The sequence below is a fragment of the Drosophila innubila genome, assembly GCF_004354385.1.
Source record: "Drosophila innubila isolate TH190305 chromosome 3R unlocalized genomic scaffold, UK_Dinn_1.0 2_E_3R, whole genome shotgun sequence".
Lineage (NCBI taxonomy): Eukaryota > Metazoa > Arthropoda > Insecta > Diptera > Drosophilidae > Drosophila > Drosophila innubila.
The window spans coordinates 20,323,502-20,349,222 of NW_022995380.1; the positions used below are offsets into that span (position 1 = coordinate 20,323,502).

General features: G+C 40.3%; 4 protein-coding genes across 4 annotated transcripts in view; 3 read left to right on the top strand and 1 right to left on the bottom strand.

Moving 5' to 3' along the window:
• LOC117790327 (leucine-rich repeat serine/threonine-protein kinase 1) lies at positions 1-25,225 on the top strand. The gene is made up of 13 exons (XM_034629746.1): positions 1-74; positions 172-269; positions 1,071-1,230; positions 2,009-3,277; positions 4,270-6,138; positions 19,223-19,708; positions 20,464-20,845; positions 20,912-21,991; positions 22,056-22,586; positions 22,641-22,864; positions 23,191-23,799; positions 23,861-24,293; positions 24,658-25,225. Exons 2-13 carry the CDS (start codon positions 242-244, stop codon positions 24,883-24,885), a joined length of 7,299 nt encoding a protein of 2,432 aa, XP_034485637.1. The 5' UTR covers positions 1-74; positions 172-241; the 3' UTR covers positions 24,886-25,225.
• On the top strand, positions 14,166-15,941 carry LOC117790329 (neprilysin-2-like). Its single transcript, XM_034629748.1, has 2 exons — positions 14,166-14,841; positions 14,900-15,941. Exons 1-2 carry the CDS (start codon positions 14,251-14,253, stop codon positions 15,857-15,859), a joined length of 1,551 nt encoding a protein of 516 aa, XP_034485639.1. The 5' UTR covers positions 14,166-14,250; the 3' UTR covers positions 15,860-15,941.
• On the top strand, positions 17,182-19,011 carry LOC117790328 (membrane metallo-endopeptidase-like 1). The gene is made up of 2 exons (XM_034629747.1): positions 17,182-17,857; positions 17,916-19,011. Exons 1-2 carry the CDS (start codon positions 17,267-17,269, stop codon positions 18,921-18,923), a joined length of 1,599 nt encoding a protein of 532 aa, XP_034485638.1. The 5' UTR covers positions 17,182-17,266; the 3' UTR covers positions 18,924-19,011.
• LOC117792842 (glutamate receptor ionotropic, kainate 2) overlaps positions 25,148-25,721 on the bottom strand; it is a 3,700-nt gene continuing 3,126 nt past the window's right edge. Inside the window, exons 12-13 of the mRNA XM_034633135.1 lie at positions 25,425-25,687; positions 25,148-25,366 (exon numbers count right to left, since the gene is read on the bottom strand). Of these exons, the coding sequence (XP_034489026.1) occupies positions 25,217-25,366; positions 25,425-25,687 (413 nt within the window). The 3' untranslated portion in view covers positions 25,148-25,216. The remainder of the gene's footprint in view (positions 25,367-25,424; positions 25,688-25,721) is intronic.

Here is a 25,721-nt window from a genome sequence, read left to right on the forward strand (position 1 = left end):
GTCAGGCGGGAGTCTATTATTGTCATCGATAGTCATATCTATACGGTTATGAAATCGACAGCCCTGGTGCAAAGGTAAACAAACAAAGTGAAAATTTCGCAAATAAAATAACGAAGTATTTAAAATTAACGGCGGTGAAAATTTGAAAACATGCATAACTTTTCATTTAAGAATCTTGTGAGCTGCGGAGCAAGGAAATTCTGTTGAATGCAAAGCCGAAAACGCTTTACAGGACAAAGAAATGAACGTGAACGACGACTCGGACGAGGGTAAGTAAAAGTCAATAAACTACTGTGTACAGTGACACAGGGTGACAATGGTGCTAAAATCTATTAAAAAAAGTGCGCGCCAAATGATTGTTTTTAAATAACGTTGCGGCTTTCCAGCTAATCTTATGAATGACAATTATTATACTTGGCGATTACTTGTGCTGAAACTAATTAGTTAGACATCTGCTAGACGTGTGTGATCGACTTCTAAGCTTCCTGTACGTTAGTGATTCTATATATTTTTTGTGGATACTTTATTTGGAAGGAGACGGTCTCTTATGTCTGTTACCTAAATTTTCTCAAAACTATAATACCCTATTTTTAAAATTTTTAAAAATAATCACACCTTTCCATGACCTATATCAACAATAGTTGCAACAGTTGTTTTTATTTTTGATTTGTGTGTCTTGCGCAGTGCGTGCAACGTGCTTCAATGAATGGATTGTTAGTTGAACCGGATCCCAGAATCGATTTTCCAAAGCAACTGCAAAAGTTAAACATAAGCTCAGTTACATTTCAAGCATCGAATTGAACGGTTGAATAATTGCAACAGCCTTTTCATATTGATGACATAAATTTGCATAGAATTATTGTGGCTTGACTTGGGGCGGGTGGACTGATTATATAAGAATGTCTTGGAAGTTTGTGGAGCAACCAAAGTCTGGCACTGAGACAGCCTTAGATGCCTGCGACTATTTTGTCGATGAGGTCATTGAAGCCTCACGTGGTCTGGGTGCGATTTGACTTATTACCAGTTAAGCATATGCTGTGACTAATCTTTGTTTTCTCACCATTCACTAGATGCTCGCGAGGAGGTGCGTCAGATAAAGCATGGCGAGCTGCGTGCGGCGGTCAATGCTGGAGATGAACGCACTGTGCGTGTGCTGCTGGAGGCATTGGGCAGGGAGCGCCAGATCATTGTCAATATGGCACCATCCGGCGCCAATACGCTGCTCTTTCTGTAAGTTAAACATTTTCCAGGGTATAAAAACTAAAAGAATAACGGATAACTGCTTACATAAAACTTGGAATTTTATTATTATTTCATACATTTTTTTTATTAAGATAAAAGTGGTATTAAATCTTAATTTTAATCGTAAAATTTGAAAATAATACATTATTCGGTTATTCGGGAGGCCATATTCAATAGTAATATATTTGAAATTCGTGCATTCATGATATTTTCAAACTCGTAATTATAATATGTGCAATGATGTAATGAGTTCCTTATCAATATTATAAATAAATACCACAATTAGTCTGCAAAATAAAACAACATAATTGAACTTTATGTTTGATTGATGAGTTAGTTTCTTAATGGATTCATTAAATATATTTTTGCAGATAATTCATATAAATTTAGTAGGTTATTTTATTTTTACACCACCAGTTTAAGTATATTTACTTTAGTAAATAAACGTTTGTTTGACAAATAAAATGAGTTCATCCGTTTGAATATAATTTTAAAAATGTAAATATAAATAAAATAAATGCTTATATTTACATATTCATCAAATAATTAAAAAGTTATCCTTTTTTTTATGAATCGAGATAAAAATTTTTGAAATAATAATTACTTCTTATTTTTATTCAGAAAATATAGTCAAACTATTATAATACAAATATTTATAAATCAATTTAACAATTCAAAACTTAAGCACATTAATTAGCAACTAATTTTAGGGATTGAGACATTTTCCACATAAAAGCTTATCCAATAAAACATTTCTTATCTTTAGGGCCAGTCAGTCGGGTTTTGAGAGCATCACACAACGTTTACTCGATGCTGGTGCGGATGGACGCTCCCATGCGGTCACAAAGTACTCACCACTTTACGCTGCCGTGCACAATGGACACTATGGGATTGCTAAGATGATGTTGGAGCGCTTTCCGGAACTGATACAACAGGCGACAGTTGAACGTTGGTTGCCGTTGCATGCGGCTTGCATTAATGGTCATATCAAGCTATTGGAACTGATAATCGGTTATCAATATCCCGACTACCTCTATCAGACATATCGTGATGAGGAGGGCCAATGGGAGTGGCGACTGCCCTTCGATGCGAATGCCCAGGATGTAACGGGTCAAACCAGTCTTTACATTGCCAGTTTGCTGGGCAACAAACAGTTACTTGGAGTACTCCTCAAGTGGACACTGCGTTGTCATCGCACCCTAGGTGAGGATGCAGGCAGCTCCACCGCTGGACAATCTACACCAATAACGCCAACGAGAAAGCGCATTTCCTTTGGCATACAGGCGATTATGTCTAAGCTGCACATATCCGGCGAGGGGGAGACGTTGGAAGCGCAGTCCTCGCAGGAACAGGAGTCACAACGTTGTCCCATCCACATAAATCTGTTGTGTGGTGCAGCTCGGGAGACAGCGCTGCTGGCTGCGGTGCGTGGTGGACACTTGGATGTGGCACAGGCGTTGCTACAACACGGTGCGAACCCTAATATTGTGGCCAAACCTGTGGAGGATCACAATGATCCCAAGTGCAGCGAAGAAATCTATGGCTTAAGCAATGTTCCCATTGCCGAGGCCTGCAAACAACGCTCCCTGCCCATGCTGGATCTGCTGCTCAAGTTTGGAGCACGCGATGATAATGGCACCGCAATAAGTGTCGCAATTGCTAGCGAGGATGAGACTTTACTCAGCCGTCTGCTGGCTAGACGTGTGCATCCCGACTCAGATTATAAGATTAATAAGAAGGGTCTGCCCACACCACTGGAGGTGAATGTATTTCTGCCCTCTGCCAGCAATATATCCTACAGCGCCATGTTTCCCAATGTGCCGACTATTATCGATTGGCACAGTCTCAGCATGAACGTGCAACTCCCCTTTGTGCGCTGTTCCTGGTTGGTGAGCGGTGTGCTCCAACTGAATCCCAAACTGATGGCGCATCCCAGGCTCAACGAGGTGGCACTTACTGCGATAACACGCATAGACTTCTCGCACAATGTGCTAAGCAACATTCCGCCGGAACTCTTCAATCTCGTCAGCCTCAAGTGAGTATTTCAACTGTATCCGATGGCAATTCAAATTTATTAACTTGGTACCCAAAGCGTAAAAAAGGGGTAATACTTTTTCGGCCCAGTTAAACATTAATAACCTTGTGAAAGTTAAACCGATTCTCAAGTGAAATGTCATGTTGATTATGATTTGGCTTCTTAATTCGTTTTTTTTTTAAATTCAAGATCGTTAATCTCAAGTTTTCACTTTTAATGTGCTCTTAATATTGTAATTAGTATAAAACAACACTTAAAATTTGATTCTGTAAAAAATCATGGCAAATTGGTGAAAAGTTCTGACTTTTAAAGTGGCTAAGTCCAAGATTCGACCAACTTCAAACTTTCATAACTTTGTCAAAACTGAACCAATTATCGAACGGAATGTCATTTTGATCATGGTTTGGCCTCTAAATTCATTCTGCAATTAATTTTTTTTCATTTAGAAAATTTTATATTTTTCGACTAACATAGCCATGATTTGATTTAGATGGTAAGGGTCCCCCCTTTGAAATTTCGAAAATTCAAAATTTTAAATCTCAAGTTTTCACTTTTAATCAACTCCTTATATCGTAATTAGTATAGAACAACACTTTAAATTTGATTCTGAGACGTTTCATTTTTCTGTAAAAAATCATGGCAAATTGAAGAAAAATTCCGACTTGTAAAGTTGCTAGATCCAATGTATGAGCAATTTTAATCTCTCATAACTTTGCTAAAACTGAACCGATTTTCAAGCGGAATGTCATTTTGATCATGTTTTGGCTTTTTAATTCATTCTGCATTTAAATTTAAGAAATTTATGCGTTTTTCAAAAATTGGAAATTTTCAATCTACCATATCAACTTCAGCCGACATAGAACTGATTACTGTTATATTTGCTTGGGCTCGTACCGGAACCGAAACTAATACTTATTTCGGTTTGATTCCCTGATATACATCCTATTTCAAGCTCTATTTTTTATTAACTTTAATTTAATAATTGCTTGCAGATATCTCAATATTGCTCAGAACAAGATCACAGAGCTGCCTGCTCCACTGGGAAAGACCTACAATTGCCCGGTGCTGGACGAGCTCTTTCTGCAGGACAATCAGTTGACTAGTCTACCGGCGGCAATCTTTCAGTTGCCCGCCTTGACCATCTTGGACATCTCGAACAATAAGTTGCAACAGTTGCCATTTGATATGTGGCGTGCTCCCAAGTTGCGTGAACTGAATGTCGCCTTCAATCTGCTGCGTGAGCTGCCTGTGCCGCCCATGCAAACAAGTGGATCGCTGCTGAGTCTGGACAAGCTACAGTTGCTGCAATCCTGCGATGAACCGTCCTCGAACAAACCGCATACACTCTGCCAGCAAACCTTAACACATCGCAATCTTTGGTCAACGGCATTGGATATAACGGACAATGATGTAAAGTGGCAGCAGGATCAGGAGCAGGAGCAGGAACAAGCTGTTGCCGAGGGCAAAGCTCCACATGGCGCCTCACAGCTGAGCAGTCTCAATATAGCCAACAATTTGTTTACGAGTATTCCAGCTGCTTTGCCCTGTCTGGCGGTTAACTTGACCCGCTTGAACATGTCCTACAATAGTCTGAGATCAATGGGTCATGTGACCAGCTATCCAGCCACATTGAAGCAGCTGGATTTGAGCCATAATGAGATCTCTTGTTGGCCCAGTTTGCCGCGCATTACGGATTCCGATCCGAATTTATTGTGCTACAGCTATGTCCAGCAGCCAGATGGCATTGATGAGCCCATTTATAAAGCATCGAAGGGCAGCAGCTGCTCCTTTCGTGCCTCGGTGCTGAAGAGCGTCTGCCGGCACAGGCGTCACCTGCGTCTGGAGGCGCTGCGCACTCTCATCCTGGCCGATAACCTCTTGACACGCATTCAGTTATCCACAGATGATGCCACGACGCTGTTCAATGAGAGCGAGGATGCGGATTGGAGTGTTGTGGGTGTCAACAAATCGAAAGTAATATTTCCCAATCTCTCCATGCTGGACATGACCAACAATTGCCTGAAGGAAATACCAGCATCTCTGCATGAACTGAGCAGTTTGTCCGTTTTGAATATCAGTGGAAATGTGCAGATTACGGACTTGCCGCCACATCTGGGATTACTTTCCAGACTGTGGAATCTGAACACACGTGGTTGTCTGCTGCAGGAGCCACTGCGTTCCATGATTGAGAGCAAGAAGCACAAGACAATGGACATTGTGGGTTATCTCAAGTCCATCTACGAGGATGCACAACCTTATGCGAGAATGAAACTAATGGTAGTTGGATCTTGTGGCATTGGGAAAACTACACTGCTGGATCTGTTGCGTCAAGGCGCCGGCGGCGGTGGCTCCAGTGGCTCCAGTTCGCATCGTTCCAGGGCTAATGAGAATCATTGGGCCAAGCGCATGGGACATTCAAGGAGCTCTTCACGTTCCCAGCGACGGACGAACATCTCAACCGTTGGCGTTGACATCGGCACCTGGATTTGTGAGAAGCGTAAACGGGCCACGGGCTGCCAGGCGATTGTCTTTCGCACCTGGGATTTTGGTGGTCAGAAGGAGTACTATGCCACACATCAGTATTTTCTATCCAAACGCAGCCTGTATCTGGTGCTCTGGCGGATCAGTGATGGTCACAAGGGGTTGGCCGAACTGCTGCAGTGGCTGGGCAATATTCAGGCACGTGCTCCCAATTCTCCTGTTTTAATTGTGGGCACACACTTTGACACCGTTGGCGAGTCCATCTCCGCACAGCAGGCGGAGCAGCTGCAGCAACTTATACGTGAGAAGTTCATTGCCATTCCGGATGCTGAGAAGATTGGACTGCCGCGAGTCATTGACTCCATTGAGATAAGCTGTCGGTGAGTTCATCCTTGATAATAATCCTTTTTTAAACTCAGTAACTGAATCAGGCATAAAAAACCGTCCTTTTTTCAAGTCCATTGTAACACTTTCGTCGTATAAAACAAAAACTCTAGACGTTTTTTGCTTAGTATTAATATAAAGTAATTGAAATCAGAGATCACAAATGATGATTATTTTCGTTTATTTTTAATTCAAAAAATCAACGGCAAGGAAGAATGATACCAGATAAAAATAAACACCATAATGATCGTTTCTATGAAATCTTTGCATTTTCGCAATGATTTAAAAATACTAATTTTTATGAATTTTCATCACTGATAATGATTAATTTTGAGCAAAATAATTAAAATAACATATCATTACTTTGTATTTTTTTTTTTGATCAAAACAAAAATCAATTGCCAATTGCTGAATTAATTTAAATGATTATGATGATTATATGTGCTTTTTATTACTCAAAAATAATCATTATCACTGATGATTATTTTTAACAACCATCAAGTTACTATTACTATGTAATGATTACGATTTTTGATTAAAATATGATCGAAATATTCGACTTTAGTAATTTGTATCTTATAGAGAAATAAAGTTTGAACTGTGGCGCTTTAAGTACACATGAATAAATTAAAAAAAAAAGTTCTGCCGAACAAAACGCATTTATAACAGAGTGAGAAGAGACACAGTCCTATCAACAATATTAACAGTATCAGTATCAACTTTTAATATGTTATAACATATTTCAGATTTAGCGTAATTCAATTGTTATTTTAACAACCTTGTTGCCAACTTTTCCCATGTTGTCGACATTTAACCACTTTTCACTTAGGCTCCGCTCACTCCCAATTAAGTTTTGCCTGACAGCTTAGAACTGTTATGCATTTTTTTTGCTTCCTTCAAACTGTCTATGTAACTAACAGCTCAAATGCTTATCTGAGATAGGTAAAAGGTTTTCCTTGTACCAAATTAACTCAAGGCAGTACACATGCTACTCTATAAAATATAATTATATACTCACAAGAACTTAAGTAATATTTCGTTAAAAATATCTTAGCTTTATTTCAATTTGTTTCGTGGGTGAATCGAATCTCTTGCTGCGGCAATTAAATATTCAATCCGACGGACAGACAGACAGTCGTTGCTAATACCAACTGGGTACATCGTTTCGACTATTACCATACGTAGAAAAACCCGAATTGATTAAACCGAATTTAAGAAATGTTTTAGATTAAGCATAATGAAATCCTTATCAGCATTTCAATTAATTTTAGCTTCACAGTGAGTCTGCCATTCATGCTAAGTGTAAACAATTTCTTGTTTTTTGTTTTAATTTCGGTCATGTCAGTTTTAATCTTGGTTTCAATTGAATAAGTCGTGCGAAGTTTTCGTGACATTTTTCTAGAATTCAAAACTATCAATTTCTATTATCTTCACACACTTTTTTTGTTACTTAGTATATATATTTGTCTATCAAGAATACTAATGAATTAATCGTAAATGATTAAGGGTGAAAAATGATTGATAGTACGAAAATCTTATATGTAATGTGTGGAGCTTTAATACTCATTGCTTTATTGGCCATATGTGTGGGCAAGCCAGCGATTGAGCCAGATGTAAAGCCAAATCGGATTGACGTTGACGAAATTAAAGAAAACCTTATAAGGAATGACAACACCGAATATCTGGAATCCTATGCTGCAAAGATGTTGAGCTACATGAACCTTACTGTGTCGCCATGCGACGATTTTTATGAATACGCATGTGGCAACTGGAAATTGGTGAAACCGGAAAGGAATTCACGACACAAAAGTAGCAGTTCTCTGGAAATTTTTTATGCGCTGATCGATAAGACGGAGGAGCTGCTGTTGTCCAACTCGACGTTAGCAAGTGAGCTAGGCTACGAAAAGGAAATGAGAATTGCACAACAGTTCTACAACGGATGCCTCAGTGCTGAGCTTGCTCCAATGCCAGCCGCTGATCCCGCTTATCTCAGCCTTATCAGGTCGATTGGTGGATTTCCAGCTGTGGACGGAGATGCTTGGCAGGCCTCGAATTTCAGTTGGTTTAACATGAGCTCCCACTTGACTAACTACGGTGCAAAAGGATTAATCAATGAAGAAATTGTGCAAATTCATCCTTTCATGCCATATTTTAAGTTGCCAGAGCTCGGCTTTGATTATATCGTTGATAGTGACACCATTGCCACCAACGACACCAACGGATATAAAATGAACGAGAGGCGTATGCGAGTTTATCTTCAGAAATATGGACTATCAGACGAAAAGATAACCGATGTAATTGCCGGAGTGTTTGCCTTCTTCCGTGAAGCCTTGGAGGTCGCCGATCTATTTGATGAGATAAAAGAAATATGTCATGTTTTGTCCTCGACTGAGGAGCCTTTCCCCTTATGGAACAACTACTATGATATTGCGTGGGGCGGTCTCAATTTCGGTGAAAACTCAGTTCGTTTCTGCGATTACTACTACAATGAGTTGGATAAGGTGTGTGCCGAACACAAGCCGGCAGTTGCCAATTATTTGGCCATGAAGCTTATTTTTTCTATGGACCTTAAGCTGGACTCCTCAAAGTTCCAGCGCGATTATTGTATGATCAATTTACATCAATCGGTGCCTTTTATCTTAAGCAAGCTTTACTTACTGGTGAGTATTGACTTACAAAGCTGTAAATAATTTTTAACAATAACTTTTTTGTGTTTAGAAACACTTTACGGGTAAAACCCATACGGAAATTGCGAATATTGTCGTGGAGTTGCGAAAGAGTTTGGTATTTCTCTTGGAAAATGCCAATTGGATAGACGAGGATACACGTAAGGAGGCGTTATTCAAAGAATCTATGATCGTGGCGCATATAGGTTCATTAAAAGATGACAATCTCACTGATATCCTAATACGCGAGATGAACAATCTAACCTTCGTCCCAGGCAGTTACGCCACGAACAACATCAACTTAAGGAAATTCGGTGTATACATGAAGCGTTACAATGGATTTCATCACAAAGAGCTGTCCAGCGATACAAATTCATTGGACTTATTGTTGGGAATAATGGTGAACGCATTCTATTATCTGTTGGACGATTCAATAAATGTCATGGCTGGAATACTGCATCCACCAGCATACCATGAGTCATGGCCGAATTCGCTTAAGTTTGGTACCATCGGCTACATAGTGGGTCATGAATTGTCACACGGATTTGATAGCAGTAGTTCCATTTTTGAGACCATCGACACTGATCGCATCGATTGCTACGTAAATTTTTTCAGTAACTATCGAATACCAGAGATCAATCGCACGATCAACGGCGATCGGACCAAAAATGAGAATATTGCTGATAGTGTAGGATTACGTATGGCAATGACTGCGTATAAGAGTCATATGAAGCAACTGATCAGCAAAAATAACTCAACAAGTGTGCTGAAAAACGAACGGATGCCCGGTCTGGACTTATCACCAGATCAGTTGTTCTACGTCGGCTTCGCACAGACTTTTTGTGCCGACTACAAGGAGGAACATTACTGGGAAGAGTGGACTGATAAGCATACCACGGACAAGTACCGAGTCCTTGGCACTGTCACCAACGACGAGTATTTTGCACAGTCCTTTAACTGCCCGTCTGGCAGTCCAATGAATCCGAATTCGATCAAATGCCGCCTCTGGTAGAGTCAGCTGATAAGCATGTGCGGATTTATTGAATTAATTATGTACAATAAATTTATATAAATATATATGTATGTATAAACTACACACAAGATATTTAATGAAATGAATGCCTGGTTAGTCATATCTACGTCCTATTCTATTTTCTACTCAACAGCTATTGCTAATGTAAAACGTGCTTCGAAGATTTGAAAATATTTTTGTCTCGCGATCAATGGATTAAGATTAGTAGCGGCGCAAATGTACACTGTGACTTTAATCACACTAAGCGGCAGCTAATTGTCTGTTTCTCACATTCACAAATCTGTTATATATCTGTCTTGTTCGAAATACTACTATGATACTGAAAATCCTTGAATTAGCTACTTTGTATCTACTTTGTATCAAGATATCGTACTTGAAATAATATCGAAATATTCGAATTTAATAATTTCAATCTTAGAGATAAATTAAGTTCGAAATGTGTTATTTTACGTAAAACTTGATTGATTTCCCTCTGTGTAGGCTCGGATCTGAGCTTGGTCGGCATTTGGTATAAAAATAAACACATTATTAAAAAAAGATTTGCTGAACAAAACAAATTTATAAAATTGTTAGAAGTGACACAGTCCGATCATTATTTCATGTCATTACATATTTCAAATTTAGCATAATCAAATCGTTATCAGCCTCTCAAGTATTTCCAGCTTCCCAAAAAAGAGTGCCCTAAATTCTTAATGCTAGCAATATTTTGTTTCCGCCATGCCAGTTCTAATTTTAATTCTGAGTGTATCAGTCGAACTCTTTTTGTTAATTAAAAGCTATATATTTGCCTATCAAATATTCATATGTTAATCTAGACGTAAATGAAGCAAGCAAAATGTTTGACATTATGAAAATCTCATATGTAATGTGTGGAGCCTTAATGCTCAGTGTCTTATTGGTAACATGTGTGGCGATTGAGCCAGATGTAAAGCCAAATCGGATTGACGTTGACGAAATTAAAGAAAACCTTATAAGGAATGACAACACCGAATATCTGGAATCCTATGCTGCAAAGATGTTGAGCTACATGAACCTTACTGTGTCGCCATGCGACGATTTTTTTATGAATACGCATGTGGCAACTGGAAATTGGTGAAACCGGAAAGGAATTCACGACACAAAAGTAGCAGTTCTCTGGAAATTTTTTATGCGCTGATCGATAAGACGAAAGAGCTGCTGTTGTCCAACTCGACGTTAGCAAGTGAGCTGGGCTACGAAAAGGAAATGAGAATTGCACAACAGTTCTACAACGGATGCCTCAATGCTGAGCTCGTTCCGATGCCAGCAGCTGATCCCGCTTATCTCAACCTTATCAGGTCGATTGGTGGATTTCCTGCTGTGGACGGAGATGCTTGGCAGGCCTCGAATTTCAGTTGGTTTAACATGAGCTCCCACTTGACTAACTACGGTGCAAAAGGATTAATCAATGAAGAAATTGTGCAAATGCCATACTTTAAGTTGCCAGAGCTCGGCTTTGATTATATCGTTCATAGTGACAACATTGCCAGTAACGACACCAAAGGATATAAAATGAACGAAAAGACAATGCGAGTTTATCTTAAGAAATATGGACTATCCGACGAAAAGGTGGCCCATGTAATTGCCGGAGTGTTTGCCTTCTTCCGTGAAGCCCTGCAGATCGCCGATCGATTTGATGAGAATAATGAGAAATGTGATGCTTTGTCCTTGACTGAGGAGCCTTTCCCCTTATGGAGCAACTACTATGATATTGCGTGGGGCGGTCTCAATTTCGGTGAAAACTCAGATCGTTTCTGCGATTACTACTACAATGAGTTGGATAAGGTGTGCACCAAACACAAGCCGGCAGTTGCCAATTATCTGGCCATGAAGCTTATTTTTTCCATGGACTTTAAGCTGGACTCCTCAAAGTTCCAGCGCGATTATTGTATGATTAATTTTCATGAATCGGTGCCTTTTATCTTAAGCAAGCTTTACTTATTGGTGGGTATTGATTTTCAAAGCTGTAAATAATTTTTAACAATAACTTTTTTGTGTTTAGAAACACTTTACGGGTAAAACCCATACGGAAATTGCGAATATTGTCGTGGAGTTGCGAAAGAGTTTGGTATTTCTCTTGGAAAATGCCAATTGGATAGACGAGGATACACGTAAGGAGGCGTTACTCAAAGAATCTACGATCGTTGCGCATATAGGTTCATTAAAAGATGACAATCTCACTGATATCCTAATACGCGAGATGAACAATCTAACCTTCGTCCCAGGCAGTTACGCCACGAACAACATCAACTTAAGGAAATTCGGTGTATACATGAAGCGTTACAATGGATTTCATCACAAAGAGCTGTCCAGCGATACAAAACCATTGGACTTCTTGTTGGGAATAATGGTGAACGCATTCTATTATCTGTTGGACAGTTCAATATATGTCATGGCTGGAATACTGCATCCACCAGCATACCATGAGGCATGGCCGAATTCGCTTAAGTTTGGTACCGTCGGCTACACGGTGGGTCATGAATTGTCACACGGATATGATAGCAGGAGTTCCATTTTTGAGACCATCGACACTGATCGCATCGATTGCTACGTAAATTTTTTCAGTAACTATCGAATACCAGAGATCAATCGCACGATCAACGGCGATCGGACCAAAAATGAGAATATTGCTGATAGTGTTGGATTACGTATGGCGATGAGTGCCTATCAAAACCATATGAAGCAGCTGATAAGGGATAGTAACTCCTCAAGTGTGCTGAAAAACGAACGGATGCCCGGTCTGGACTTATCACCAGATCAGTTGTTCTACGTCGGCTTCGCACAGACTTTTTGTGCCGACTACAAGGAGGAACATTACTGGGAAGAGTGGACTGATAAGCATACCACGGACAAGTACCGAGTCCTTGGCACTGTCACCAACGACGAGTATTTTGCACAGTCCTTTAACTGCCCGTCTGGCAGTCCAATGAATCCGAATTCGATCAAATGCCGCCTCTGGTAGAGTCAGCTGATAAGCATGTGCGGATTTATTGAATTAATTATGTACAATAAATTTATATAAATATATATGTATGTATAAACTACACACAAGATATTTAATGAAATGAATGCCTGGTTAGTCATATCTACGTCCTATTCTATTTTCTACTCAACAGCTATTGCTAATGTAAAACGTGCTTCGAAGATTTGAAAATATTTTTGTCTCGCGATCAATGGATTAAGATTAGTAGCGGCGCAAATGTACACTGTGACTTTAATCACACTAAGCGGCAGCTAATTGTCTGTTTCTCACATTCACAAATCTGTTATATATCTGTCTTGTTCAAAATACTACTATGATACTGAAAATCCTTGAATTAGCTACTTTGTATCAAGATATCGTACTTGAAATAATATCGAAATATTCGAATTTAATAATTTCAATCTTAGAGATAAATCAAGTTCGAAATGTGTTATTTTACGTAAAACTTGATTGATTTCCCTCTGTGTAGGCTCGGATCTGAGCTTGGTCGGCATTTGGTATAAAAATAAACACATTATTAAAAAAAGATTTGCTGAACAAAACAAATTTATAAAATTGTTAGAAGTGACACAGTCCGATCATTATTTCATATCATTACATATTTCAAATTTAGCATAATCAAATCGTTATCAGCCTCTCAAGTATTTCCAGCTTCCCAAAAAAGAGTGCCCTAAATTCTTAATGCTAGCAATATTTTGTTTCCGCCATGCCAGTTCTAATTTTAATTCTGAGTGTATCAGTCGAACTCTTTTTTGTTAATTAAAAGCTATATATTTGCCTATCAAATATTCATATGTTAATCTAGACGTAAATGAAGCCAGCAAAATGTTTGACATTATGAAAATCTCATATGTAATGTGTGGAGCCTTAATGCTCAGTGTCTTATTGGTAACATGTGTGGCGATTGAGCCAGATGTAAAGCCAAATCGGATTGACGTTGACGAAATTAAAGAAAACCTTATAAGGAATGACAACACCGAATATCTGGAATCCTATGCTGCAAAGATGTTGAGCTACATGAACCTTACTGTGTCGCCATGCGACGATTTTTATGAATACGCATGTGGCAACTGGAAATTGGTGAAACCGGAAAGGAATTCACGACACAAAAGTAGCAGTTCTCTGGAAATTTTTTATGCGCTGATCGATAAGACGAAAGAGCTGCTGTTGTCCAACTCGACGTTAGCAAGTGAGCTGGGCTACGAAAAGGAAATGAGAATTGCACAACAGTTCTACAACGGATGCCTCAGTGCCTGTCTCTTATACACATCTCAACGGATGCCTCAATGCTGAGCTCGTTCCGATGCCAGCAGCTGATCCCGCTTATCTCAACCTTATCAGGTCGATTGGTGGATTTCCTGCTGTGGACGGAGATGCTTGGCAGGCCTCGAATTTCAGTTGGTTTAACATGAGCTCCCACTTGACTAACTACGGTGCAAAAGGATTAATCAATGAAGAAATTGTGCAAATTCATCCTTTCATGCCATATTTTAAGTTGCCAGAGCTCGGCTTGGATTATATCGTTGATAGTGACACCATTGCCACCAACGACACCAACGGATATAAAATGAACGAGAGGCGTATGCGAGTTTATCTTCAGAAATATGGACTATCCGACGAAAAGGTGGCCCATGTAATTGCCGGAGTGTTTGCCTTCTTCCGTGAAGCCCTGCAGATCGCCGATCGATTTGATGAGAATAATGAGAAATGTGATGCTTTGTCCTTGACTGAGGAGCCTTTCCCCTTATGGAGCAACTACTATGATATTGCGTGGGGCGGTCTCAATTTCGGTGAAAACTCAGATCGTTTCTGCGATTACTACTACAATGAGTTGGATAAGGTGTGTGCCAAACACAAGCCGGCAGTTGCCAATTATCTGGCCATGAAGCTTATTTTTTCCATGGACTTTAAGCTGGACTCCTCAAAGTTCCAGCGCGATTATTGTATGATTAATTTTCATGAATCGGTGCCTTTTATCTTAAGCAAGCTTTACTTACTGGTGAGTATTGATTTACATAGCTGTAAATAATTTTTAACAATAACTTTTTTGTGTTCAGAAACACTTTACGGGTAAAATCCATACGGAAATTGCGAATATTGTCGTGGAGTTGCGAAAGAGTTTGGTATTTCTCTTGGAAAATGCCAATTGGATAGACGAGGATACACGTAAGGAGGCGTTACTCAAAGAATCTACGATCGTTGCGCATATAGGTTCATTAAAAGATGACAATCTCACTGATATCCTAATACGCGAGATGAACAATCTAACCTTCGTCCCAGGCAGTTACGCCACGAACAACATCAACTTAAGGAAATTCGGTGTATACATGAAGCGTTACAATGGATTTCATCACAAAGAGCTGTCCAGCGATACAAATTCATTGGACTTATTGTTGGGAATAATGGTGAACGCATTCTATTATCTGTTGGACGATTCAATAAATGTCATGGCTGGAATACTGCATCCACCACTATACCATGAGTCATGGCCGAATTCGCTTAAGTTTGGTACCATCGGCTACATAGTGGGTCATGAATTGTCACACGGATTTGATAGCAGGAGTTCCATTTTTGAGACCATCGACACTGATCGCATCGATTGCTACGTAAATTTTTTCAGTAACTATCGAATACCAGAGATCAATCGCACGATCAACGGCGATCGGACCAAAAATGAGAATATTGCGGATAGTGTTGGATTACGTATGGCGATGAGTGCCTATCAAAACCATATGAAGCAGCTGATAAGGGATAGTAACTCCTCAAGTGTGCTGAAAAACGAACGGATGCCCGGTCTGGACTTATCACCAGATCAGTTGTTCTACGTCGGCTTTGCACAGGTTTATTGTGCCGAATACAAGGAGGAACATTACTGGGAAGAGTGGACTGATGAGCATACCACGGACAAGTACCGAGTCCTTGGCACTGTTACCAACGACGAGTATTTTGCACAGTCCTTTAACTGCCCGTCTGGCAGTCCAATAAATCCGAATTCGATCAAATGCCGCCTCTGGTAGAGTCAGCTGATAAGCATGTGCGGATTTATTGAATTAATTATGTACAATAAATTTATATAAATATATATGTATGTATAAACTACACACAAAATATTTAATGAAATGAATGCCTGGTTAGTCATATCTACGTCCTATTCTATTTTCTACTCAACAGCCAAGTCTATTGCAAATGTAAAACGTGCTTCGAAGATTTGAAAATATTTTTGTCTCGCGATCAATGGATTAAGATTAGTAGCGGCGCAAATGTACACTGTGACTTTAATCACACTAAGCGGCAGCTAATTGTCTGTTTCTCACATTCACAAATCTGTTATATATCTGTCTTGTTCAAAATACTACTATGATACTGAAAATCCTTGAATTAGCTACTTTGTATCTACTTTGTATCAAGATATCGTACTTGAAATAATATCGAAATATTCGAATTTAATAATTTCAATCTTAGAGATAAATCAAGTTCGAAATGTGTTATTTTACGTAAAACTTGATTGATTTCCCTCTGTGTAGGCTCGGATCTGAGCTTGGTCGGCATTTGGTATAAAAATAAACACATTATTAAAAAAAGATTTGCTGAACAAAACAAATTTATAAAATTGTTAGAAGTGACACAGTCCGATCATTATTTCATGTCATTACATATTTCAAATTTAGCATAATCAAATCGTTATCAGCCTCTCAAGTATTTCCAGCTTCCCAAAAAGAGTGCCCTAAATTCTTAATGCTAGCAATATTTTGTTTCCGCCATGCCAGTTCTAATTTTAATTCTGAGTGTATCAGTCGAACTCTTTTTGTTAATTAAAAGCTATATATTTGCCTATCAAATATTCATATGTTAATCTAGACGTAAATGAAGCCAGCAAAATGTTTGACATTATGAAAATCTCATATGTAATGTGTGGAGCCTTAATGCTCAGTGTCTTATTGGTAACATGTGTGGCGATTGAGCCAGATGTAAAGCCAAATCGGATTGACGTTGACGAAATTAAAGAAAACCTTATTGCGAATAACAACACCAAATATCTCGAATCCTATGCTGCAAAGATGTTGAGCTACATGAACCTTACTGTGTCGCCATGCGACGATTTTTATGAATACGCATGTGGCAACTGGAAATTGGTGAAACCGGAAAGGAATTCACGACACAAAAGTAGCAGTTCTCTGGAAATTTTTTATGCGCTGATCGATAAGACGGAGGAGCTGCTGTTGTCCAACTCGACGTTAGCAAGTGATCTGGGCTACGAAAAGGAATTGAGAATTGCACAACAGTTCTACAACGGATGCCTCAGTGCTGAGCTTGCTCCAATGCCAGCCGCTGATCCCGCTTATCTCAGCCTTATCAGGTCGATTGGTGGATTTCCTGCTGTGGACGGAGATGCTTGGCAGGCCTCGAATTTCAGTTGGTTTAACATGAGCTCCCACTTGACTAACTACGGTGCAAAAGGATTAATCAATGAAGAAATTGTGCAAATTCATCCTTTCATGCCATATTTTAAGTTGCCAGAGCTCGGCTTGGATTATATCGTTGATAGTGACACCATTGCCACCAACGACACCAACGGATATAAAATGAACGAGAGGCGTATGCGAGTTTATCTTCAGAAATATGGACTATCCGACGAAAAGGTGGCCCATGTAATTGCCGGAGTGTTTGCCTTCTTCCGTGAAGCCCTGCAGATCGCCGATCGATTTGATGAGAATAATGAGAAATGTGATGCTTTGTCCTGGACTGAGGAGCCTTTCCCCTTATGGAGCAACTACTATGATATTGCGTGGGGCGGTCTCAATTTCGGTGAAAACTCAGATCGTTTCTGCGATTACTACTACAATGAGTTGGATAAGGTGTGCACCAAACACAAGCCGGCAGTTGCCAATTATCTGGCCATGAAGCTTATTTTTTCCATGGACTTTAAGCTGGACTCCTCAAAGTTCCAGCGCGATTATTGTATGATTAATTTTCATGAATCGGTGCCTTTTATCTTAAGCAAGCTTTACTTACTGGTGAGTATTGATTTACATAGCTGTAAATAATTTTTAACAATAACTTTTTTGTGTTCAGAAACACTTTACGGGTAAAACCCATACGGAAATTGCGAATATTGTCGTGGAGTTGCGAAAGAGTTTGGTATTTCTCTTGGAAAATGCCAATTGGATAGACAAGGATACACGTAAGGAGGCGTTACTCAAAGAATCTACGATCGTGTCTCGAATAGGTTCATTAAAAGATGACAATCTCACTGATATCCTTATACGCGAGATGAACAATCTAACCTTCGTCCCAGGCAGTTACGCCACGAACAACATCAACTTAAGGAAATTCGGTGTATACATGAAGCGTTACAATGGATTTCATCACAAGGAGCTGTCCAATGAAACGAAACCGTTGTTCTTTTTGTCGGGAATATGGGTGAACGCGTATTATCATTATTTCGAAAATTCAATCAATGTCATGGCTGGAATACTGCAGCCACCAGTATATAATGAGGCTTGGCCTAACTCGCTTAAGTTCGGCACTATCGGTTACTTTATAGGTCATGAGTTGTCCCACGGATTGTCTGGCCCTGGTATCGGGATCGACAGCACCGGCAAAAAGCGCACTTGGTGGACGTGGACCGTTAAATTCGTTCAATTAATTCTTGATCGCGTCAATTGCTACGTGAATCATTTCAATAACTATCGAATACCAGAGATCAATCGCACGATCGACGGGTATAACACCAGATTTGAGAATATTGCGGATAGTGTTGGATTACGTATGGCGATGAGTGCCTATCAAAACCATATGAAGCAGCTGATAAGGGATAGTAACTCCTCAAATGTGCTAAAAAACGAACGGATGCCCGGTCTGGATTTATCACCGGATCAGTTGTTTTACGTGGGATTCGCACAGATCTACTGTGCCGAGTACAGGGAGCAACAGTATTGGAGGGAGTGGACTGATGTGCATACCACGGACAAGTACCGAGTCCTTGGCGCTGTTACCAACGACGAGTATTTTGCACAGACCTATAATTGCCCGTCTGGCAGTCCAATGAATCCGAATTCGAGCAAATGCCGCCTCTGGTAGAGTCACGAAAAGTCTGCTGATAAGCATGAGCGTGTTCATTGAAAAAATTATGTACAATAAATTTTATTAAATAAATATGTGTGTAAAAACTACACTGAAACTATATTTGTGTTTCTTTAGCTCCCAATGATTAAAGAAATAGCGTGGCAAATGTACACTGAGATTATTGAACACTATATACCAATTAATTATGAGTCTCTCATTGTCGAGCATACTCGACTAAAGTGTTTTGTTACTTGCTCTTTCTCTAATTTATAATATTCATTAATATGTGTAATAATTTGTTTCGTGCCTTTTAGAACTCTGCACAACATCCATTTGCTGGCCAACATCATTTACGACACGGCCATGCAGCTGCGCTCGCCGGGATCAAAGGAGCCTCTGCTGCTGCAGAAGATTCCCGCCAGCTACATTGCACTCGAGGATATTGTGAATGTGATTGCTTGTAACTTGCGTGCAGCCGGTCGTGATCCTGTTTTGGATGCAGAGCAGTATCGCTGTCTGGTCACAGAGCAGATGCGTCTGCATAATTACAAGAGCTTCCGCGATGCAGCCGAGTTGCAACAGGCGACCACTTGGTGTCACGACAATGGTATCCTCTTGCACTATGACGATGCTACTTTAAGGGATTACTATTTCCTTGATCCGCAATGGCTGTGCGATATGTTGGCGCATGTGGTGACTGTGCGGGAGATAAATCCATTTGCACCAACCGGCGTCATGAAGCTGGACGATCTGCAGTTGCTCTTTCGCAGTGTGCATGCCCAGGCAAATGGAAATCGCAGGTGAGGAAGATATATACCGGCTAGCGACTTTTTCTAAAATTTCAAATTGTCATAACTTTCTCAAAACTCAACCGGTTTTTCTGCGGAAAGTCATTTTTATCATTATTTGACCTATATTTGGATTCTGCATCAAAATTGGAAAAGTCAATTTTTTTCCATACATTTTCCCTTCCCCTGACGTTTTCCGAAAACTTTAAACTGTCATAACTTTGTCAAAATTTAACCGATTTCCTTGAGGAAAGTAAATTTTATTGTTATTTGACCTCTTAATTGATTCTGCATCAAAATTTAAAAATGTAATTTTTTGTTTCAAAAACTTCGAACTGTCATAACTTTGTCAAGTCCTAACCGATTTCCTTGTGGAATGTCAATTTGATCATTATTTGGCCTCTATTTCGAATCTGCATCAAAATTTGAAAACTTTTTCCAAACTTTTTCTACTTGACACTTTTTCAAAAATTGTAAACTGTCATAACTTTGTTAAATCTTAACTAATTTTCTTGCAGATTGCCAATTTCGTCATTGTTTGAACTCTTATTTGATTCTGTATCAAAATCGTACTCACTTTAAATATTCAACTCCTTTTTTTTTTCTTTTTTTTTTTTGAAAACTTGTAAGTGTCATAACTTTGTTAAATCTTAACTGATCAAGATTAAGCAATGTCGATTTGATCATGGATTGATTATAGTTGTTTAAGAAAAGTATATGTGTGAAAAAAATGATAATTTCTAATTTATAAAATTTTTTTTCCTCAGCTACATTGTCAGTTTGCTGAACAAGTTCGAGGTGGCGTTGACATGGGATTCCCGCACGCTGTTAATACCATCACTGTTACCTCTACAAGAGGCAAACTCCTATAATGAAGGCACCACAGTTAAATTGCTACAACGCGTTCGAGGACGTAATCACAATTTGGGCTGTTCTGTTTCTCAGGACTTGAATCTGAATAAACTGATCTATGAGCATCATACGCCACGTACTCCAACGTCAAGTGCAGCATCGGCCAGTCAGGGATTGCGTCGCATGTTGTTGATGACATACTTTCCCTCTGGCTTCTGGTCGAGACTCATCACACGTGTCTTGGCTGACGAACAAATCATTGAGGCCATTCGAGGTGTCTATGTAGCCGCACAAGATGTGAGTCAAAAGATACTTTATACAATATTAATCTATGCCAATTTCGGTAATACTTTTTTTTTTTAGAAATATTTGGACTTTGATTTGCGCAGTTCGTTGGAGCAGGATACACAGTGGAATCTCTGGCAAACGGGCGTGGCACTTTATTATGGTCCTATACTGATCTTTCGCATTTGGGAGGTGCCTTTCCAAAGCACTGAACGCACACAGCCCTTTCGTACAGCCAGCAATCGATTTAAGCTTAAGTTGGACGGTACTTGGAGCGATGTGAATCTTTGCTCCTCCAGCATTTTGGACGTTTACTTTCCATTGTTTGACGTGAGCATATATCAAGAGCTAGATGCCGGAGAACGACAGCTATTGGCAGAGCTGCAGCCTCACATGTCCCAAGTGGCCAAGTTGTTGGCACTGGTAGTTGATCACATCGATCTACTGCTGGAGGATTGGTATCCAGCGTTGGGCACACGTTTTGTACACACATCCGAGGGTCGTTTCTTGATCACGCGCCTGGTTCTTTGTCCGCGCTGTCTGAGGAAGCTGCAGCTGCAGAACGCCACAGATCCCTTGGAGCGGGAACCCAATTTTAATGGGAATCGTCCGAGTCGCAGCAGCAAACGTGGCGCCTTCTTTCTCCATGGAGCTGGTGATCCTGGCGACGATGGGGCTTTGAATGTCTTCTCAGCGTATCTGAATGCAACTGCAAGTCGGGAAAGACGCTCCGCGGACTCACTGGGAGCTGGCTCAGATGCGGATTCAGGTGTTGGCCCTGATTCGGCGTTCTCCTCGCGCAACACCTCCGTGGATGGCCATCCTGCATATGCAACCCATCATTTGCCAGATAACTCCAATGTCTGCTATGCTTGGATGGTTGAGGAGTGCATTTTATCGGTCTACAATCAGAGCAAACTCAGCTGCCCTGTGCATCTGGAGCAATCCATGGCCCAGCTGGCGCCAGATGTGATTTTTGCAGATATTCCCGACAAGCATACAATTGCCACGGAGTGTATTAAGAAGGGTTCACTGCTGGGACGCGGTGCCTTTGGATTTGTCTTCAAAGCCAGCTGCAAGTTGCGCGGTGCTCGAGCTTTTCGCTCGGTGGCCATGAAAATGCTGCAGCCGGTGCCGCCAGGAGCACGAGCCAAGGAGGTGAGTTTAATAATTAGAAATTCCTTTAGCAACTTTTCACTTGCTTAACTTGCTTTGTTTTTAGAGCGCTTTGATGGCCTATAAGGTGGCTTTGGGCAAATGGGATCGCGATCCTTTGCAGCATTCTTGCAAGGCTTATTGCACCGCTAGACAGGAGCTTGCCGTGCTCTTAACTCTGAAGCATCCCAACATTGTGCCCCTGGTAGGCATTTGCATTAAGCCACTCGCTTTGGTGCTGGAACTGGCCCCATTGGGCGGACTCGACGCTCTCTTGCGGCAATATAGACGCAGTGGTGCCCACATGGGTCCACATACGTTTCAAATGCTGGTGGTGCAGGCAGCGCGTGCTATAGAGTATCTACATCGTCGTCGCATTATATACCGCGATTTGAAATCGGAAAACGTGCTCGTCTGGGAGCTTCCACAGCCACACAGTGAGGATTCTCCGCGGAATCAGGTGCACATTAAAATTGCTGATTATGGCATCAGTCGACAGACGGCAGCGGGTTTGAGTGCCAAGGGTTTTGGTGGCACTGAGGGCTTCATGGCTCCAGAGATTATACGCTTCAACGGCGAAGAGGAGTACACGGAAAAGGTGAGTCTAAATCTGCTCTAAGTCAGATGGTTTAATTCGTTATTTTATTTTTAGGTGGACTGTTTTTCCTTTGGCATGTTTATCTATGAAAATATTAGTCTGCGTCAGCCTTTTGAGGGTCACGAATCCATCAAGGAATGCATACTCGAAGGCAGTCGTCCTGCGTTGACACAACGTGAAACACAGTTTCCAACCTGTTGCCTGGATCTTATGGTACTCTGTTGGCACGAACAGCCGCGTCGTCGTCCATCTGCTAGTCAAATCGTGTCCATACTCAGGTAAGAGCCAGATTATATACCAATTTTGGAAAAAATATTTTATTCAATTTATTTTTGTTATACTAAAGTAGTAGCAAAGAAGTTACAAAAAAGTTTTGTAGTGTATTGATGTAGTATTATTTTCTTTATTTTTTTTTTTCATTAAAATGTAGCTTAAACTTAGAAAAAGAAATTTTCAATGATCATTCGAATGTGCTTTCTAAATGTATAGCAAAGAAATTTGCAGTTCTTAATTATTGGGCAGCTCGAAATTTTGCAAGCCTTTAATTGTGAACCTCTACTGTGTTTTATTTAAATTATGTTAAAAATTTTACAATTCTTTTTAGTGCCCCGGAGTGTATTCATCTGCTGGATGTGGTGGCTTTGCCGCACAGCGATAAGATTGTGTGTGGCGCCTTTCAGCTGCTATTGGGCGGCCTGGAGGAGGATCGTTCTGGGCTGGAGTTGTGGCTGCCAGCCTTTGGCTCACGCATCGATATATTGGACGTTTCGCCCACTGGCAGCTTGTTGCAGTGCAGCAGCCTTAGTTGTGCTCCCCAGCCACAAATGGTGGCGCCCAAAACACCCGAAAATAGTGCAACGTCACGTGCTCGCTCTGCACAGCGTATTCCCAAGGTGAATATGCAGTGTTGTTGTCTGGTGGGTGAGGCCATTTGGATGGGCGATGTGTCGGGCAATCTGCATGCTTACAGCACAACAAGCTATGCCCATTTGTTTTCCTATATGCTTGATCCAGCCATCAAATCGGCTGTGGTAAGTCTGGTTTATATGGAGGGAATTGCACGAGTTGCCGTCGGATTGCACAATGGTCGAGTATTTCTGGTGGATGCCAGTCGGATGCCAAGTAATTGCGCTTTTGCCGAGGGCTCCTTTGTGCTCACCGAGATTTGTTCCGGTTTTGTGCTGCACGCCGCCTGCTCAGTGCTCATTGATGGGTAAGATAAGCATTTCCATTAGAAAGAGCAACATATCTAATTTAGATTTCTTTATTGACAGCATCTATGAGCTTTGGTGCGGCGAGATTGCTGGTAAAATTAACGTATTTCCGGTGAACGAGTCGGGTGTATGCGGTCATCAGGCTTTGTGTCACAGCGAGGAGCCCAATCTCATTGAGGATGTCAAAGTGTCACGCTTGTGCAGCAATGATAGCCATGTCTTTAGCTGTCTCTATCCCGGTTGCATGGTCTATCAATGGGGAGCATCCTCAAAGCGTATTGAAAACAAATTGGACTGTTCCAAGCTATTGCCCTGCTCCGAATCACTTCAGAGCATTGCCATTGATGAGCATGTTAATCTAATTAAATGCCAAATCTCGGCATTGGCGGCACACAACACGGAGCTTTACATTGGCACCACTTGGGGTTGCCTCATTGTGGCAGAGTTGCAGACGCTGCGTCCAATTAGCGTCTTTCGCCCGTACGAAAATGAGGTAAATTCTTAAGAATGGAACACGCAAAGACAAAAAATTAAAAATATATTTTTAAATTACTAAAATAAGGAAGAAAAAGAAAGTGAAGCTAAGAAAAACATCTTAAAATCATTGTTCGAATCCTTTTCAATACTAAGAGTCACAATAATTGTTTCTCTAAAGCTACAAAACAAAGTATTGATTTTTTTTGCTTTTACCTTTTCGAAGTATTTCTGGAACTGAAATGAAATTGTAAACTATAGTAGAAAAAGCTCCTATTCCTGAAATTATCATTATTTTTATTATTTGTCAATATAGGACAATTTTTGAGAATTCTTTAGTTAAATAAAAATTTTTTATAACAAAATAATTCACTTCTTTGCAGATTAAGGCTATCATAACCATGCGCAGTGCTAGCGTGCCTTTGATTGCCACACTTGGAAGAAGATATCGCTCGTTAATATCCCGTTATGTGGACACCGCCGAGAACTCATCAAATCCGACGGGTTCTATGGCGAACACACCCACACATGGTGCCGCCAAATCTGTACCTCCAGCGGATGTGGATAATCACATACATTGTCTGCTTTGGCGAGCCAGACACTGGACCTAAAACGGATCTCAATTTAATCTAAATGTTTAATATTGTTAAGCAAAAATATTTATTACTCAACCAAATCTTCTATTTATGCAATAAGAAAAATTTGTTAATTTGTAGTTCTACCTCTGCGGGAGTGGTCGTAAAATTCCTTATGGTGCTTTTAGAAGTCGAGCACAAAGCTATTAACAACTAAGCAGATTGCGTATAGCAAATGTTTAAGGCTATTTTACATAATTTGATGTAGTATTTTTAAAGTATTCTAACTAATTTTTGATGCAGTTTTACTGTAAGTTTATTAAGCATTCCATTTCAAAGAACAAACTTTTAATAAAAATGACAATTTTCAATTTAACTCATGCCTGATGGAACCAACAGACATCGATGACTGTCTACTGCGAGAATAAATAGAAGCCGAGCTCTTGAGAATTCTTATGTAGTTGTTGAAGTCGATGAGAAACTGGAACTCCTCCTTCAGAGCATCCTTTAGTGGCACCTGAAAGACGACATTTCAATGTAATTTTAGTTGATGGTTTTAAATGGTGACAACTTACGCGATAGTGCCTTGCTTTTTTGATGGTGAACACTATCCAACTGATGGCTCCGTAAAGCAGAGCACCTAAGCTGCCCACCAAGAGAACAAGGAAGACGCCAGCTAAATTTTCCATGGCCAGTGGTGTGGCATCAGGCGAATCTTCCTTGGTGGCACATATGCCAGTGCCCACCTCGTTCCACCACTTGTTCTTCATTTTCTCCAGCACACCTTGTTCCTGCAGCTGCAACAAGGCGTTGTTAAATTTATCGCGATGTGGCCAATCTACAAAGTAGTTAGGAAAATTTTATATATTATT